This window comes from Sorghum bicolor, chromosome 1, assembly GCF_000003195.3.
Source record: "Sorghum bicolor cultivar BTx623 chromosome 1, Sorghum_bicolor_NCBIv3, whole genome shotgun sequence".
In the NCBI taxonomy this organism is placed as follows: Eukaryota; Viridiplantae; Streptophyta; class Magnoliopsida; order Poales; family Poaceae; genus Sorghum; species Sorghum bicolor.
Window position 1 is genome coordinate 56,210,277 of NC_012870.2, and position 20,057 is coordinate 56,230,333.

At 42.1% G+C, this 20,057-nt stretch overlaps 1 protein-coding gene across 1 annotated transcript; it reads right to left on the reverse strand.

Annotated features, from left to right (window-relative positions):
- LOC110429760 lies at window positions 13,367–15,619 on the reverse strand. Its single transcript, XM_021446271.1, has 3 exons — window positions 15,314–15,619; window positions 14,475–14,594; window positions 13,367–13,937 (listed from the first exon to the last, which is right to left on the reverse strand). Exons 1-3 carry the CDS (start codon window positions 15,543–15,545, stop codon window positions 13,675–13,677), a joined length of 615 nt encoding a protein of 204 aa, XP_021301946.1. The 5' UTR covers window positions 15,546–15,619; the 3' UTR covers window positions 13,367–13,674.

Below are 20,057 nucleotides of genomic sequence, written 5' to 3' on the forward strand. Positions count from 1 at the left end.
GCGTTCAAGTTATTAGGGGTAACTTTAGTAGTACTGTGGGTATTTGATGCTTCTCAACAAAACTTGATGATATGAATGAATGTGATGCTCCAGAATCAAATAATACTGTTGCAAGTACTGAATCGACTAAGAACTCACCAAGTACCACTCCTGAAGCAGTCTGAGCATCCTGAGCATGAATATGGTTGACACAGGCTCTACCATAGGATTGTTGAGGTTGCTTCATCATCTGGCTATTATTGTTGGTGTTGCTATTGTTGCGAGAGAAACCACGGTTGACTCCAGACACTGCAGGTCTTGGTCCATTAACAGTGTGAGACTGAGTGGATACTGCTGGTGGGTTGTTCTTGTAGGGACAGTTGGCAATGTAGTGTCCAGTCTCATGGCAATTGAAGCAAGTCCTAACATTGTTTGTGACTTGACCAGTACTGTTCTGTTGAGTCTTGCCATAAGTTTGATTCTGATAGGTTGTCTTAGGCTGATATGATGACTGCATTTGGTTATTGGAGATACTAGCAGGAGAGCGAAACTGCATTGGGGCTTGAGTCCGCTGGCTCGGTTGGCTAAAGGTTTTCAGCCTCTGGGATCTAGCACCATCTTGAACCTTGCGCTCCAGAAACTTGCGCTTGTTTTCCTTCCTTTCTTCAGTCTTGGCCACATCAGTCAGAATGGTCCTGTTCATCAAGGTGTTGAAGTCTGGATAGATCTGTGGGGTCATGAGGGTTCTGAGCTCACAGGTCAATCCTTCTATGAACTTTGTCTGCTTCTTGGCATCAGTGTTGACCAATTCTGGGGCATAGCGAGACAACTCAGTGAATTGGAAGATGTATTCACTTAGAGTTTTATTTCCTTGCTTCAAGTTGTGAAATTCATCAGCCTTCAGCTTCATGATCCCATCGGGAATGTGGTACCAGTGGAATTCGTCCACAAATTCTTCCCATGTGATCGTGTTGGCATTGTCCACAGCTCCACTATAGGCTTCCCACCAAGAAAGGGCAATTCCTGTCAGCTGATGAGATGCTAGCAGAACTCTATCCCTTCCATCGCAGTGGATTGTGTCCAACTTCCTTTCAATCACCTTAAGCCAATCATCTGCTTCCATGGGGTTGTCAGATCCAGTAAAGGTGGGTGGCTTAAGCCTCATGAACTCAGTCATCTTGTCTTGGACTCCGGCTCCACGGTTGTTCCTAGGGCGGTTCATGCCTTGAGCCAAGGTCTCCAGAAGGCGAGTCTGAGTTGCCATGACTTGTGCTAAGTCAATTACTGGGGGAGGGGGCAAGTCATCTTCTTCATTATGGTTCCTAGTCTGACTCACTTCATCTTCATGAATACCGTCAACATTTGCATTGGCTTGACTTCCATTTGGATTTTGGCTTTGTCTACTAGCTGCACGACCACTTGGTTGAGAGCGGGTAGCTGGTTTGGGAGGCATCTGTTGGTTAAGATGAGAAAGCATTAGATAAGGGTTAGATCTATTGAGTGATGTTGTTTTTTTTTGTTAAGGCGTTATATTTTAAAAAGGTGCAAGTTTTAAGACTTGCTATCCCGTAAGGGAACAACATAGAGCACTCAATTATTTAGCACAACCAACAAGCACAAATATATATTTTGAATAAGAGAGTGGTTTACAACATAGTAATGGAGGAAATAAACGTACTACAATACGGTTCATCTACTTTGGGGTTGAACAAAAGTGAAGTAAACTTCACTTCCCCAAGACAAAAAGGAGGAACTAGGTGCTACTATTCTTCAACTTCTTCGGACATAACGGCTTCATTCCCTTGGTGTGGAGGAGGATCATGCTTCCGGCATTTGTGGTTCTTCTTTTGGACTAAGAGGTGGGTCACTGTCTTCTTTTGGTGCTGGCTGGGTGAGGAGGGGAAGTCCTTCCTTAGTGGACTCCAACTCTAAAGCTTCATGAGAGGCTTCTGTGGGTGGGGGAGCTGATGGCCCTTCTATGTCCATTTTTCTTTTGGTTTTTAGGGACATGATTGGGATACCTTTTAGGACTATGGGCTCTTGGTCTTCCTCTGCTAACATCCTTCTTTTGATCCTGGTGATAAGGTAGGCATCCTTCAACTCCTGAGCATGGCGGTCTTCAGCTGCCTTCAAGACTTCAGCAATGGCTGTTTCACGACTCTCGGCTGCAGCTGCTTGGGCCTGAGCTTCCGCGAGCTGCACATGGAGCTTTCTAACTATGATCTCGGCTTCCTCCGCACGATGGATGCACTTTCTTAACTCTGAGGCCTGCTCATCATATTGCTTATCTAGAGCAAGTAGGTATGTGGTCATGAATACCACAGTTGGGTCATCTTCAAGTGAGTAACATCCTTGCAAGAGCTCCATGCGGGTCCTCCAAACTGGTCGGTCTTTTTCGTCGGGTGGAAAGAACCTCATGGGTGTACGGGTGATGGGCTTCTCGTAGATCTGGCATAGGTACCTCAAGGCTTTGCGGGCGACGGCTTAATATGTATCTGCAAACCGAAATCCGGTCGCAGTCATACTCCAAGCTTCGGCTATGTTAGGGAAGTCCTCACTTTTCCCAATATAGACGGTAACTTCACACCGCTCGGTCTCATGTTCTTCATATTCTCTGCCTTCATATTCTGGGCGATCCTTGATTCCAAGTTTCTGTATGGTAGCATACAAGAGCTTGGGAAAGCCTTCTACACTTAGACAGTAACTGCTGGTCCAAACTCCTTCGGCCATCTGAGAGACATAGATGAGAGTAAATATTTTTTTAAATAGAGGGAAGAGGGTAAGAACTTTTGTAAAATACGTTTATTTAGTAAAATATTGGTCCAGAAAAGCCTAAGGTCACGTCCTACAGCCAACTACGGCTCTGATACCACCTGAAGCGCCCCTGGTAAACCAGGAACTCAAATGTGATACAATACTAGTCCTAGGAGGCTAGTAACACATTTATTACATCAGATAAGTTTCAGCACAGTAGTCTTGGAAAGCGTGGACAAGGAAGGCACGCTATAATAATAAGACACCAAAATACAACACAGGTCCAAAGGACCCAGAAACAAACGATATCGCCATCGAACATCTGACGAGTCCCAATGCCACAGGCTTAGTTGGGTGCAGACACGACCTTACTCGAACGCCACTTCGGGATCGAAGTCCGGATCTTCCTCTGTTTAATAAAGCAAGGGTGAGTACAAAGTACTCAGCAAATCCAACCTTACCCTACGGAAGGGGATAACAGTATATATGCATATGGATAAATCAAGGATGAGGCTTAGTTTTATTTGCATAAAGCTATCTTTTTACACATGCAAGGTTTCATTTCACAAATACTGTTGTAAAAGACCTCTTTTTCCACATATGATAGTATTTCTGAAAATGGGGGTTTGATCACAATTTTAAGTGTTGTTGAACCCTTGTTCCCACAACATAATGGCAGTCAACCATTTATTTCCAAAATCACACTCTCTTACATGTTTTCACTCATCTCAACCAATCTAGTTGTTGAAACCAAACCATAACCCGTCCGAGACCGCGGACACGGCTATCCAGATAGATTTACACTCTGCAGAGGTTGTACACTTTTTCCACAAGTAGGATACCATAACTTACACCGTCGTGCAAGCACAGATCCATCAAAGTCATTACCCTCCATAGCTAAGTAATGGCGCTCACCACGGGAACACTAAGGCCACATCTCATGATACCACAATAATTCACAAAGCTCTTTTCATACATTTCCACAATTTCACATACATCACTTAGTGTCCCGTTGCACACCTGCCTCCAGGTGATTGCCATACTAACTAGAGGGATTTAGACTAAGCCTTTCCCATGCAAGGCGAGTGGTTGTACGATAAATGAGTTAGGCAAGATGAATCATCAACTCAGTCCTTAATCGAGACAAGGCGGATATCTTCACGCTTAACCCCGCGAGGTATAAGCCACAACACCAGGGCATCCCCAAAAGAGATCCCATCCGCCCCATCTCTATAGTAATCACATTTATAACTTGTTCATTAACCCTTTCACAATACCCACAATTTATTTTCGCCACTCACACCTTTTACTTTTAAAATCATTATATTTGAGAAAATATAGCGATGAGTATCCGGGATGAGTAACAAGTCCTAAGCATACTAAATAATAATATTTCTGTCATAGCATATTATTTGTTCCTAGGTTCGAACAAGACAATTACCGGGTAATATCAATTCAAGGATGGCTATTCAACAGGTTTTAACTAAGCAGCAAAAATACTTCGTACATATATCGTACATGCAATATTTAAAACAGCTTCTACGGGTAGTGTTTAAAAATAAGATCAACATGCATCAAAGGGGATCGGTTGGACTTGCCTCCGTCGGCGTCCTCGGCAAACTCCTGCTGGCAGTCCGGGTCCTCGGTGTCAAACTCGCGGTACTCGTCTCCAACGTTCTCGTTTTTCGGCTCGTTCACTCCGTCAGCTAAAATACGCGACGAACGACACAGACAACAGGCATAGATAAATAATCACATAAATTCAAATGAGCTCTAAAAATCATGAAATTAATATGGAAGGTAGATCATGATTTTAGATGAATTTAGGAAAAAGAATTATTGAAATCAGAGTTAGCATGTGGTATTTGTAAAATGGTCGGACTTTAATCATGCGAAAAAGGCTAACGATGATTAAGGAATGGATGCTTCACGTGGGCATTTGTTTGGCTGGTAGTGCATGTTGCATGCATGCATGTACTATTTGGAGTTAATGCTTGGCCCACACATGCATGGTTAGAGAGAAATTAGCAGGGGTCATTAGAACTCTTCTGTATGTCATGGTTCTATTCGTGGAGTTCTTGGCAGTGAACCGGTACAGACAAATACATGGAAAAAAAATACAGAAAAATACTACAGAAAGACAGAGAAGAGCAAGGAGATGCTCATGAGCTGCTCACCTCGTCTTGCGACAACAGTCGAGCTCGGCTTATGCGTATGGCCGTATACGGTATACGCGAAGTGAGAGCGAGTGAGCGAGTGAGTGAACGTGTTTCTCTGGTGGTGAGAGTGAGCACCCGAGGCTGGCTTTTTATAGCCAGAGGAGTGAGGTTATGTCTCTGGTGCTCAGCTTCGTGCCATTAGAATTGCTACTGTAGTGCATGGCTACACAGGACGACAGGACGGTGGACGGTGCCTAATTTTCATGCAAAGGACGATGTCCCATTTGCATGCACGTTGCATGCAAATGGACGGTGCCTAATCACCGTGTCCTTGCATGCAGGTGCATGCAAATGGTCGGTGGCATGTCCTGCATGCATGCATGAGATATATATTCGTGTAGGTGCACTGCTATGTTTTCTCGCATATAAGCTTGCTGGTACTTGCTATCTTTTTGTACAGCAAAAGAGGCGCGGGAAAAGGCAAGAGGTGGGGTCCGCATGCCGCGGTGCGCGCGCGAGCGAGTGCGCTCGGCGAGGGGGCCGGGCGTGAGTGCGCTGCGGCGCTGATGGTGGTGGGGTCGGCACACGCGCCGTTGCCGAGTATCGGGCAGAGCGAGCGAGCAAGAGGGATAAGTAGCGGACATATGATGCTCATGCCATGCGGTGCAGGTTATATTTAAAGATGGATAATTAGAATGGATGGAAAAAGAATTAGATGGAGATGTTATAGAGCTCAAATGATTTATAGTTTTTGAAATATATTTTGAAAATAATTTTTTTAATGCGAGTGATTTTTGAATGTGAATTTTTGGGATGTTACACTTTGCCTTCTTCAATATTTTGGCAAAGGGTTTTTCCATCTGTTTCGGTGTAGTTGACACTGTCTTCTCCACCAATTTAGATTGGGGTCACTATTGGCATCTTCAACTTCACCTTTGCCAACATTTTACAGCGGAGGGATCACCATTGACATCTTTGACTTCACCTTCACTGCCAGTTTAGAGCAGCAGGGTCTCTATCAACATCTTTGTTGTCAACTTTGTTGTCAATTGGAGCAAGAGATATCCATCTCCAACATTTGTGATATCAACATGCCTATGTCATTTACTTCAAGCACGAGAAAGAATTTCTCACAAGCACTAGTCAAGAGGGGATAACAGGGAGCGTATTGGACAAGCAATCTACCCAAAGATGAAAACCTTGCCTAACACCTATAAGTGAAATCTTGAAGACATGTCATAATCTAACCATCTACAACTACCTCACCTAAATCAACTACTATGTCTACTTTGACTACATTAGTGTCTTCAGCGAAGGCTCAATAATGAAAAGAAGGTATCATGGGATCAAGGCTATACAAAAGAGCAAGCTAGAAAAGATAGGGTCATAGAGGTTCGAGTGAAGGTTGCCATCGATGATTAGCCAAAGAATTGCCAAAGATAAAATCATCCCTATACTATCTCTATATAGATAAGAGTCGTATGCCAAGTTTGATTTAAAGTTGGGCCACACTTAGTTGGATTTAATTATTGGGTCTTGTGCTTTGGAGCATGCTTCGGAGCATACTCAAATAGCTGATGAATTACTATTAGGGTGTATCATATCTTAGAAACCCCACTGTTGTGTTTAGGGCCCAATTATGTAGCTTAGGGGCTCGTGAGGTAATGTTTAGTGCTCATTTGTAGCCTCTAGAGACTCTTTTCTAAATGCAAGCCCCACTAGGGGGGATAATGAAAACATCCCCTCCCACCTCCCTTATAAAAGGGGAGAGTGGGAAGGTGGAGGGGGACTCTAGGTCTCTTACTCATTTGGCTCTGTCCCTTTCTCTCCACTTCCACCTCTCTCATGTTCAGTCATAGATCCCACCTCTCTCATGTTCAGTCATAGACCAACAGGTTGGATGATAGGAGATTGATGAAGAACCATATCCTTGAGCTGGCCTTATGTTGTTAGCCCAATTATTTTGATGTATGAATATTAACCCAAGTTTAGTTGGTTTTTTGTTGGTCCTACTAGGTTTGAGGTTAGTCGTTTCCTTGCTCAGGTCCACACATGAGCCTTCGATTTACTCTTAGTTGTAAAGACATGGGCTCTAGAGTTAGTTGATGTGACTCCAAACACATAAGCCCAGAAGATCTTCTCATATAACCTTTTTTACTAGACCCTCTAAACTATTTGACTCAAAGTACATCTAACGCTGTTAGATGATGATATTAGGCATCAATCCTTAAACTATTTGACTCAAAGTACATCTAACACACTCGTCTTTTATTTACTAGAGACTTAATCTGAAAATTAACTTTAGTGTATGAATCGATATAATATAATTCAGAAGACTTAATCTGGAAAACACCTTTAGCTAGAAGACTAGTAGCTTGCTAATGAAGAGTAATACTGGGTTTGAAAACTTAATTAGCCACGATGCTTCTATATCAATATTATTCAGAAGTCCAAATGAGATAGGACTTTGTTTCCTTACACAGACCACCTGTCTTACTGTATTATTCAGCCTACTCAATGCTCTTGAGGTTCTAAATTCCCAAATAGGGTTGAAACAAATGTAGTACAATAACAATGCAATTAGATATGTCTCATGTTGAACTCCAGCCACCAAGCACACCTCATGGGCTTACAACTTGTTCATATCATGCTGATTGTTGGCTACACCATGCTGATTGTTGGCTAGACCGGAGCTGGTACAAGATCTAGGATGAATTAACTACTCGTGCTAATTTTATAACAAAAAATCTAAAACTTATCTCAGTGCAGACTTTTTATCTAGAGTTTATTTATACATCATGTACTACCTATTCTCTATATTTATTTTTTCAGGAGTTTGGCCCAGTCAACAAGCTACGCTCGGGGACTCGTCGACTATTTCCTACGCTGTGTTCGGGGACTGCTGCGACCACCGAGCACGTTTACGTTCTCATCCACGCTCGGGGACTTGTCGACTAGTCTTTACGCTATGCTCGAAGACTGTGTCGACCACCGAGCACGTTTATGTTTCCATCCATGCTTGGGGACTGGTCGACCAGTCTCTATGCCGTGCTCGGGGACTGTGCTGACCACCGAGCACGATTACATTCCCAACCATGCTCGGGGACTCATCAATCACTTCCTGTGCTGTGCTCGGGACTTGCTTCGATTACTCTTCGACCACAGCTTGGGGACTGCTTTTCTCAGTTACATATGAATTAGACTGGATAATTTTAATTTTTTAGATCTTGCTACAAGGCTCATACTTCGCCTTCCAGCAAGCTCGGGGACTACATCGGTATGATGTATCTGGCGATCTCAGTATCAGAATTTCTATGTGGTTTTTTCTCTTTAGATCCTGGCACCACGTGCCTACGTCACCTACTACCAGGCTCGGAGACTAAGTGGGCACACTTCACCTTACGGTGAATATGCTTGCTTTTTGAAAGTCTATACTTTTCAGATAAGTAAAGTGGATACACTTCATCAGGAAAGAAATATTTTTTGATTAAGAGCACCATGCATTCTTCGAATAATCTGCTTCTTCGATGTCAATGTTGATCAACTATCTTTTGAGTTGGTTAAAATACCGTTGCAACTGTTCGGGCGACTTTCCTGCTTATCGAAGATGTCAAGCCTCACTTGTCGAAGAAGCTCAAGACGACGTGTTATATCATAAAACACGGTGCTCGGGGACTAGCTGTGGGGGTATAAACCCCTATACCCTCATGGGTTGACATGGGCCACACCATTAGAGGTGGCTCGGCTCAGAGGATGAAGATGTGCGACGCACGATGCTAGTCGGCGTGCACCGCAAGGCTACAAGATATTGTACCAAATAGGATACTTTGCTTGTAACTCTGTCCCTTTAGGATATATAAGAAGGGGCAGAGGTCCCCTAGAGGATACACAACAACAACTCAACACAATTCAACACACAGCAATACAATCAGATGCAGGACGTAGGTATTACGCCCACACGGCGGCCGAACCTGGATAAAATCCTTGTCCGTGTCTTGCGTCACCATCGAGTTCGTAGCTTGCGCACCTGTCTGCCGATAATCTACTACCGTGGGTATACCCCAAGGTAGACTGCCGACTAGCTTTCATCGACAATGACTAGCATAGAAGAGAAAAATGGTTAGAAGGTAATGATCAACTAACCAACCAAACAACAATTAGATCAAAATCTTGAAAAGAATGAATGGAGAACTATAGAAATTCGGAGATATCTTTGGTTGGTCTGAAAGTCCTCTATCATGGCTCGCTACTGTCGCCACCGCTTGCTGCTTACTCGCTGGTGTAGGGTCAAGATGGCACACTAGAGAGGGACGAATAGTTCTTTCTAAAATTAATCGTGCCAACTAACCTAAACAAATATGGAATTAAAACTATTGGTCTAGCCAAGACCACACTCGTCTAAGTTCTCGAGCACCTTAAAAAATCCTAATTAGGCAAAATGGTTTCGAGCTAGTTAGTGCTTAGCTAACTAATTCTATCTTGCAAGGTCACACAAACCTATGCAACTAGTACTTCAAGCAAAATAGAGAGCACCTACCAAACTAGTAATGTAAAGTGCACAAAGCCTAATCTCACTAGCAATACTCAATAACAAGGTTACATAAGCCAAATTATAGAGCTCGAATTACTTAGCTAAACAAACTAAGCAATGTAACTAACAAGGTCATAAAATTAAATTAGTTACACAAGGGAGCTACTTCTATGCTACACAAACAAGAAGGCAACTAGCAAGCTACACAAGCTAACTAATTACAAGAGCAACTACATAAGCACAAGTATATGAAAGTAAATATAAGCTTGTGTTGGGGATTTGCAAACCAATGAGATAAACAAGGTTAACATGATAATTTTTATCTCGAGGTTCATTTGGTTGCCACCAGCCCACCATGCTAGTCCCCGTTGAGACAAGCTCCAAGGTTGTCATCAGTCCTCTTGCTAGTGGTGACCCGTAAGCCGCACTCTCTCATGTGGATTGCTTCCCACAAGCTCTAGTACTTGACCTAGCTAGACCACTTGTCGTCCTTTGCGTCTCGCTCTACTAGAGTTGCTCTTTGTGACTCCTATAGGGTGAGCACAATACCTCTCACAAACTTCTCTAGGGCACCACACAAGCTTTCTTGCATGCTTCAACTGAGATCACGCCACCAAGCCATCTGGGACGTGGCAACCTCCAAGAGTAACAAGCACTACTGTCTTGCAACTTGATCACCTAGTGCCACTCGATATAACCTTATGATTCAATCACACTAGAATCACTCACTCACTCACAGTGGATTCACACTTCTCGCAAGCACAAGTAAGTTAGTGGCTTCTCAAACTAAGCACACACACAAGGGCAACACATTCCCAAGGTGCTCAACCTTAGCCAAGCCCGAGGTCCACCTCTATTTATAGCCCCCAAGTCAAATTTTCGACAGACTTAGACAACATACTTTAGAATTTTATATCTTCTAAACCATTTGGCCTAAAATCTTGAACCTGAACTTCATGGAAAGATCTCTGAGTGCTCTACATCTTCTTAGTTAGACTCAGAAAATAATTCTGCATCTAAGATAGCCAAAACTATTGAACTACAGAAACTGGCAAATCCGAGAACACCAGAAAAACATGGACAAAGTCTAACATTGAAACTTCACCCCTAATCAATTCCTACCATGATTTACCATACTAAATCCACCTTAATTCAAGTTATATGACAAAGGATCAAACCTCACCTAGGGTTTCCTCTTGAAGAACGTCGAGAAGAGGTTGGGAAATCCATCGATCTAATGCCTCTCATTGATCTTGTTGTCTGCCTTGATCCATTTCTCTATCCACCCTAGGGTTTCTTGCACCTTTGGAGGGGGAGCCTAGATGGAACAAGGTGCTGCCATGATTGAGGAGGAGATCACGTTTTTTTGACAAGGAACAAGCAGACTTATATTAAAAGCAGCAAGAAGCTGCAATGATGTGTACATTGTACATGTCTACAGTTAGTAGAGCCTGAAGGATATAACAGAGGGAGCCACATGCCAATCTATTATAAGTATGAACTAGCTCTGTAAGAGTGGAGGCATGCACTTGTTTGGCAAGAGCATCGGCCGTAGAGTTGAAGGTTCTGGTAATCTTGAATAGAGGGGCCTCCATGGATCCTGCAATATTGGCATACATCTGGGTGTATGGTTTCATCCTCCAATGAGGGGGATGATTTTGATTGGCACTGTGAAAAAACTGTACCAATTGTTGTGAATCTGAAAGAAATGTGCATGAGGAGATTCGCATTGCTTAGACTATCTAGCTCCTAATGCTAGTGTTGCAGCTTCGCGCATAAGAACCGAGTGGCAGTTCTGCATCCTAGCTTTGATGTAGATGGATTGAGCTAGTTGTACCTGAAAATTGAGAATGAAAATCCCTAGGCTAGCATTAGAGGTGGTTGTGGAATAGGAATTTGGCGCCATGGAATCATCCGCATAGCATCTTGATCCCTACAGAGCTATTGGATTGGAGCAGAGATGTGGGCTGCCTCTCACATTAGGACTTGGTTCCTGCATGATAGGAGAATTCATATCTGAAGACTGCACATAGGACTTGGTTCCTGCATGATAGGAGAATTCATATCTGAAGACTGCACAAAGGTAGTTGATGCTTGGGGAGGGTGAAGTTGTGTATGCTCCAGGTAACTTGCAATAGCCTTGTGGATCTGGTTAGGAGTCCATTCTTTCCTGCTAAAATGGTAATCATTTCTGGATTTCTAGATGTACCACAGTGTAATGAGAATTTTACACAGAAGTAGTTTAGGTGTGACATCTGTGATAATCATTTGGAGGATATGTTGAATTCCATCGTTTGAGATCTTTGCATCCAAGGACTCCGATCAACTATATGAATTATTTCACTAAAAGTCAAATTCTGGTCAAACTTTAAAATGCCCATCCAAGCTATGTATAAAAAAATATTTTTTTACCATTCTGTAAATTGCTACCATACCTTTTATCATTCTATGCTTCTGGACATATAAACTGTATTTTGGAGCGTTATATGTATATATATATATATATATATATATATATATATATATATATATAAACTAATTATATATATAAACTAATTATATAGTTTGCATATATTTTGCTAGATGAATCTTTTAAGTCTAATTAATTATGATTAGATACTAATTGTTATAGTTATAAATATACTATAGTATTTAAAAAGTTTTCTTTTCGCAAATAAAAAAATGCCATTACCACTACTCTGCTTCCCACCTCTTTGGTTCTTCGCGTGGCTGCACGCGTGCAACCTGCAGGCTACCCAGCAAGCACGAGCACAGATGCAGCGGCAGAATTCTAGGCGAGGGAGACAAGACAACACAAGTAGTGTAGTATTGTTTAGTTAGCGATTTTTTTAAAATTTTAACTACTATAATATTTTTGTTTTATTTAGTAATTATTGTTCAATCATGTCTAATTAGACTTAAAGAATTCATCTCACAAATTATATGTAAACTATACAATTAGTTTTTATTTTTTGTCTACATTTAATGCTCTATGTATGTGTCCAAAGATTCGACGAAATAGGTGTAAAGTTTTTGGATGGGTGAAAAGTTCTTGGGACGTGAACATAAAAGTTTTTGAAGATACATTTATAACTATAGCAGTTAGTATCCAATTATAAACTAATTAGGCTTAAAAGTTTCATCTCGCAAAATACATTCAAACTTTATAGTTGGTTATTTCTTAATCTATATTTGATGTGATGGAGCGAAAAATTTTTGGATGAGAACTAAACAGGGCCTAAATGGCTAGCTTTTGTTTTAAGAATTATTACACAAGTACAAACACATATGCTCAACACGCAGGAGCAGATAACAACATGGGGTATACAGTTGTCCCCCCAAAATTTCTTAAAAAACATCTAGTATATATACTCTTTAATAATATGTACATGTATAATATATTATTATATACAATTACTAGTCTGCTCAGCCCATACAACAACCTCACCATTCTACATTCACAACTATTTTATCATCGTTTAGTGATCTAATTATGTTATTTCTATATTAATGAACTATATTATTTTCGTCTGTACCCATATGAACAAAATTCTAGATCCGCTACTGTCAACACACACGTACACTCACATTTATAAACATAGGCCTTGTTTAGTTCCTGAAAAATTTTGCAAAATTTTTCAGATTCTCCATCACATCAAATCTTTAGACGTATGCATGGAGTATTAAATATAGATGAAAATTAAAACTAATTGTACAGTTTATTCGGAATTGACGAGACGAATCTTTTGAGCCTAGTTAGTCCATAATTGGACAATATTTGTCAAATACAAACGAAAGTACTACTATTCCTATTTTGCAAAATTTTTTGGAACTAAACAAGGCCATATCTAGAAAAAATACAAACACCCATGTCAAATCGAGGGCTTGAACGGTTGTAAGTTCCAACCTAACCAACTGCCACATAGTAAATGGCTAACTAACTGAACCGAGATTCGATTCAATTCAATTCACAAGACGTGAACTTGTCCCAACTTCTCAACTGAACCCAGTTTTGAACTGGAAACAATTCAGCCTTATTATACCTCTACTGCGCTGTACTACTTACTATACTATGTACATGCATACTACACATGACCATGCTCTCTCTCCTAGTTCTGAGCCAAAAATGTCAAGAGGGTCCAGCGTCCAGCCCCGGGGATTAACGAGCTCCAACTCAAAGCCATCCTACATCTCAAGTCATATCCAGCCCAAGGACCAGCACAAGCCCAGTGACCCTGCCTTGCTCCACCATCACCCATCCATGATCCGGTTAGCTTCTGCGAAGACACGACGACGCCGTGCCGATCTGGGTCCTACAGCCTTCTTGTTGACAGGCATGGGTGTCCGGAGCAGTTGGGCTTGTTCGTTCTCCTTCTCCTCGTGCTCCTTGGCCTTGGTGCGTCCATCCATCTCAGACCTCTTCAGCGGACGCGTGCTCCTCCGCTCCTTCGTCTTCCGACCAGTCCCAAGCTTCGCCTCGTTGTCACTGCTCCTCACTCCCACATTGGTTGCACCTGCACGAACCAAAAGTTTGGTGAATTGCCACATATTGTACTGCAATAACGTTACTCGGATTAGGAATCACTCCTACTCCTAGATTACACTATAAAAGCGGCAAACTTCTGACAACACCCCGAATGAGCCTGCACATGTTCAAACCAGGCAGGATCCCTGCCCGATTTATCAGAGGAACACAAGTTCAGAAAAAAAAAACTTTCGCGCGGCACAGGTACTGAAAGCCATCCAAGCACGAGTTTTGTGACAGGATGAGTCGATGATAAACGAAAACAGTAATCTGAAGACCTCCCATGACTCCTGCACCTCTGCGGACATTTTCAGTTAGAAGCCAGACACTATGTTTCTTTTTGTCAGAAACTCTGCTTAGCATTAGTGAGATAAATCTGTGGGTTGTGCAAGTATATACATTGTAAATCTGTAAATCTACTAACAATGAGTCGGCCACATCATGATGTGGGTTGTGCAAGTATATACATTGTAAATCTGTAACTATGAAACCACAGAGAGATAAATATGAGCTTGAGCATGCTTACCGTCGTGGCACATCAAACTGCTCTCCAGCTGCAGTGTGCTGTGGCTGAGGAAGCTCTTGCTTGCCTTCAGGTCTGCCTCAAGCGTTGCCTCCTGGTCACTGTCCCTCATCCCCAGATTGTCTGCATGAATAAAAAGTTCAGCTTCTTGTCAGACATTTTTTTTGGACTGCAGCTTAAACGATGAATCATAAGTGGATTCCTGGTTTCAGCAAGCTTTATGAGAATGACAAATAGCCGACAAGACCCTGAAACTAGCACATAACTACTACGAGTAGTCGAGTACATGCTATTGCTGTTGCAGCATGGGAAATCACAATTTCAGTTTCTTTTCAGACAATGTGCTTCTAGACGAATTTCGTCAGAAAATGTGTCGGATTTGCAATACATTAACATGTCAATACTAAAGTTAAGTAGTAGTGATGAAGCAATCAAACCATACTGTCAATTCTGGAAGCTTATACACTCTTTGGTTCTGAAACTATCCTATCTGTCGCTTTGTTCTCATAATCTTCAGTCCTGAAAAGCTACATATTCCAAACATTTTTATTATTATTACTACGCCAATTCAATTTCTTGCAGACACGAATAGAAATGCCAGAAATTCAGTTTGTGTTTTAAACAACTACTCCCTTTGTTCCAAATTATAAGTCACTTTGACTTTTAAATTCCCCATTTGATTCATTGACCTCTTCAGTTTTTAATCAGACATGGTGTTTCTTGACAAACTGTCAGAAACTGTGTTTAAATGCCATTAGGAGATTAAGTACTAACGACGAAGTGATCACATGTGATATTTGTTGACATGTGAACTAAGATCTGGAGTGCTTGAGCATGCTTACCGGTGAGATGGTCGCAAGGCCAGTCCGCAGCGTGTTGCTCCTGCGTGTGCCGGGACATCGCATAGCTCTCTAGCTGCAGTGTACTCTGGTTCAGGAAGCTCTCGCTTGCCTTCAGGTCTGCCTCAAGCGTCGCCTCCTGGTCACTGTCCCTCATCTCAAGATTGGCTGCAATTAAATCATGAGCCCAGTTTCTTGTCAGTTGTTGTACTGCATCAAGAAAGGAGTTAGCCATGAATGATCCTACTTCCCAGTTTCCCAGGAAACTTTACAGAAATGACAAAAAGAACTAACAACGCCCTGAAACTGACAACATTCCGGCAGTCCTGAACAACTACATTTTCATCAGGCTAATTTGTGCAGGCTAAACAGACACGCGATGAATTCTTCCCAGAATCACTGAACCGAGTAATCTGCTAGCTACTACTGAAATGTCATTTCTGTTTGCTTAGTTCGAAAACACAAACAGCAGGTTCAGTTAACCTAGTGAAAATTTCCGTCCAGATTCATTGACCTCTAAGGTTCTCAGCCATTCCGTCCAGATTCATTGGCCTCTATGGTTCAGCCAGGAGGGGTTGAACTTGAACAATGATGCTTACCGTCGAGACGATCGTGAGGCCAGACGAAGTAGTCCCAGTCCCACCTCTCGAAGTCATACTGGGGCCGCCGGAGCTTCACCAGCGGCTCTCGCACGGCGGCGGCGAACCCGAACCCCGGGCCCCTGCAGAGTGCACAGTACATCGGCTCAAACACGAGGAATTCAGACAAGCAAAAGATAGCAAGAATTCAGTGGGAGGAACGAGGGCGAGACGAAGACGAATTCAGTGGACATGCAAAGCCAAGAAAGAAGAATGCCAACCATCGGAACAAGCATCCATCCATGGACAGCAAAGGAAAGAACCATCCATGGATTGGAGCAGCAGGGTGAGAGGGAGAGGGAGAAGCATCAGAGGAATCAAGAACGATGGGTCCAGCTGCCGTTGATGCTTTCTCGTTCTCCTACTGCCTACCTGGGAATGGGGGACCCCCGGTCCGTCTCGATCTCCGCTCTCATCCAGAATCCACCGTTGCGGTGCTGTCGCCGCGGTGTCCACCCGTCGTCCATGGCCGCCACCGTCTCCATGGCCGTCGCCGTCGTGCGTCGTGCCCCTCCCCCTCTCTGTCTCGCCCACCGACTCGCTCGCGCTGTGGCGTTCGTTCTGTTGCGCGCGCTGGTGTCGTGTGTGGGTCTGGGAAACGGATCGATCGAAGCGGGGGATTGATTGTTTTTATAGGCAAGGAGGAAGCGGGAAGAAGCAGAGCAGAGCAGCCGAGCAGGGGATGTGGATGTGGGGAGGGAAAAGTTCGTTAGGAAGGAGTAACCGTTGCGATGAGACCTGGCTGGTGTCTTTCTGAGGATTTCCTCCGTGTGGCCTAGCCTGTGTCTCTCCTCTCGTCGTTGGCCCAGCACCAGCCACCAGCAGTTTGGATTGCTGCCCGGCCAATGTCGTAACTTTTGAAGATCTATGCAACGTTGCAGCAATTTTGCTAGGCATCAAGACATCCAAACCATCAATTCGCATCGCTATGATCATCCGGGGTATCTGTGGGCGCCACTGTGCCACTGCACTTCTTTCCAATGTTTTCTGGCCCTGGCTTCGACGACATTGCCTAGGTTATAAGGGTGGGTAATTTAGATTCCTCCAAATGAGAGGGTTCTCACCAACTTGGTGTAAATGGATTTCAAAAATCATGTTTAGAAGAAGTGTTGTAGTAAAAGTGAATGATGATATAGGATATTATTTCCAAATGACGAAGGGAGTTCGACAAGGGGATCTATTATCTCCTATCTTATTTAATATGGTTGACATGCTGGGTATCCTTGTTTCAAGAGTAAGAGGCAGAACAAATTAGAGGGGTTTCTACCGCACTTGCTAGATGATGGTCTTTCCATCCTTCAATATGCAGATGACACTGTCAGTTTTATGGATAATGACCTTGAGAAGGCAAAAAATATGAAGCTTTTACTTTGTGCTTTTGAGCAGTTGTTGGGGCTCAAGATCAACTTCCATAAAAGTGAATTGTTTTGCTATAGAGTAGCAAAAGTGAAACAATTTGAGTATGCACAGATTTTTGGATGTGATTTGGGCACATATCCATTCATGTATCTAGATATTCCTATGCATCACAGAAAGCTCATGAATAAGGATTAGAAGCATGTTGAAGAGAACATTTTCAAAAGAAGCTAAATTGTTGGAGCAAGTCGTTATCAGTAGGTGAGAGACTTGTTTTGTTATACTCTGTTCTAAGCAGTCTCCCCATGTTTATGTTATCTTTCTTTGAATTACCAAAAGAGGTGCTAAAGAAATTAGACTATTTCATATCATGGTTTTCTAGCAGAGTGACGAGCGTAAGAAGAAATACAGACTAACTAAATGGAAGGTAATTTATATGCCAAGAGACCAAGGGAGGTTGGGTGTCTTAAATTTAGATGTTCAAAATAAATGTATTTTAAGTAAATGGCTTTTTAAGTTGTCGAATGGAGATGAGGTTTGACAATAACTACTTAGGAATAAATATCTAAAAAATAATAAGACCCTAACTTAGGTTCAACATATGCTTAGGGACTCTTAAATTTGGGCTGGCCTCATGAAAGTCAAGAAAGAATTCCTCTCGCTAGGCAAATTCAAACTAGGTGGTGGCTCTCAAGTATGATTTTGGAAGGATGTATGGATAACGCTGCATCCGCTAAAGTCGATCTTTCCTGCACTTTATAATATTGTTAGCAGGAAGTGGGCATCGGTGATAATGGTGTTATCTGTGATACCGTTGAATGTGGTGTTTCGGAGATCTTTGATAGGTGTTAATTTACAATCATGGTACGAGGTGGTTGCTATGGTGGCAGATATCCAATTAACAAACTAGAGGGATTGTTTTGTTTGGGGGCTACATCATAGTGGATCTTTTTCAGTAAAATCCTTGTACTGAGCCTTGTTAGGATCTAAAGCGATATCGTATAACAATATAATTTGAAAATTAAAACCTCCTATTAAGATCAAAGTATTCTTGTGGTATTTGTATAAAGGAGTAATTCTAACAAAAGATAATCTAGCAAGAAGACATTGGCAAGGAGATAGTAAGTGTTGTTTTTGTTCATCTAAGGAGACTATACAACATTTTCTCTTTGATTATCATGTTGCTAGATTTGTGTGGCGGGTTATTCATATTTCTTTTAACTTAAATCCTCTAACTAGTGTACATAATTTGTTTACAGACTAGTTACTTGGGATGAATAGGAAATTGAAATATAAGATTCTTGTGGGTGCGGCTACTTTTTGTTGGGTCATATGGTTAACTCAGAATGACTTAGTCTTTGACACGATCCTAGCACCATCTTATTTTTAGGTTATCTTTAGGGGGGGCTACTGAATCATATTTTGGTCCCTTCTGCAAAAGGAGGATCACCAAATAATGATGATGGATGCATAAAAGTTGTGATAGTTGCAATGGAGGTGTTTGCAAGAAACAATTAGAGATTCGTTAATTGAATTACAATTTAGATGTTCCTTCAAGAGACTTTTTCTTCTTCCTTTTTGGTTCTAAACTTTGTGTTTGAGATTGTTGGACCTGCTATTGTGTCGACAAAGAATCCACAAGATATATTCCCAGCATATATATACATGGTTGTCCCTTTTGATGAGATACGAAATAAGATAAATGAAAAGGAAGATGCAGTTGAGATATCAATATATTCTCTTTTCTAAGAAAAAAGATTGGTTGTTACTTTAGGTTATCTTTGACTTGATTAGAAACATATTAAAATTTAGTCTAAATTATATGTGTGGGTAATTTAGATTGGTTGTTACTTTGGATTATCTAGGATTATAAATATATACATGCTCACGTTCGTAGTTTAGGAGTAAATTCAAGTAGATATTTTAGTGTTATTAATGATGATAGATGTAGGTAATTGTTGACGGTCCTTAATGCTCACATTTAACCGTCAACTAATCATGGAAAAGGACCTATATGCAACCAACATCCAAAATTAGGGTTTCATCTGACAGAATTCCACGAGTTTTGGTGTTTGTCTATTTCTGTAGGGGGTTATCAGGAAACATGGAGGAAAGGCCCACACGTCAGGTTTACATAGAGATATTAACATGTGCGCCAATTTTCTATCATCTAGAAGACTCTAGAAGCCACGGGAACGAACGGGAGGCCGAGCGGGCCCGGGGGCAGGGCGCCCGCCCTCCCCCCTTGGGCGTCCGCCCTGGCTCAGCAGCCAATCAGGCTGAGTCTCGTGGATTATGCTCTACCGCCTTTGAGGATCAAGGAAAACCATGCGATTAAGGTCGGTTTGATCCGATGGCCCACATTCATTTGGAGGGGCTATATAAGCAGGCCCCCTGGACCCTGGAGGAGATATCTCTTCTACAGAATCAAAGCTAGGGTTTCAATTGTTCATCCAAGTAGAGAGGATCCCTCTAGTTCATCTAGTTCTAGTTCTAGTTCATCTAGTTCTAGTTCTAGTTGTAATCTAGAAAATAGGGAGAGAGAAGAGGAGAGCGGAGGAGGAGCCGGATCTGTCGGATCTTCCTCAACATTGTACTTTTGCAGCAACTGGTTCGTTCTTCATCGTTCTCCAAGTTCTTCAATTCATAATTCCTGAATTCTTTAATTACTTTTATTTACATTCAAGTTATTTATTGGATTCCCGCTTGCATCAAGTGCTCTAGTCTTTGTAACGCTAGAGTAGTAATTAATG

Coding starts and splice junctions, on each gene's coding strand:
- LOC110429760 (XM_021446271.1), bottom strand. CDS start 15,545: ATGGCTAACTCCTTTCTTGATGCAGTACAACAACTGACAAGAAACTGG. Junction 14,595..15,313: donor GCCTTGCGACCATCTCACCG/GTAAGCATGCTC, acceptor TTATTCATGCAG/ACAATCTGGGGATGAGGGAC. Junction 13,938..14,474: donor CAGTTTGATGTGCCACGACG/GTAAGCATGCTC, acceptor TGGTTCGTGCAG/GTGCAACCAATGTGGGAGTG.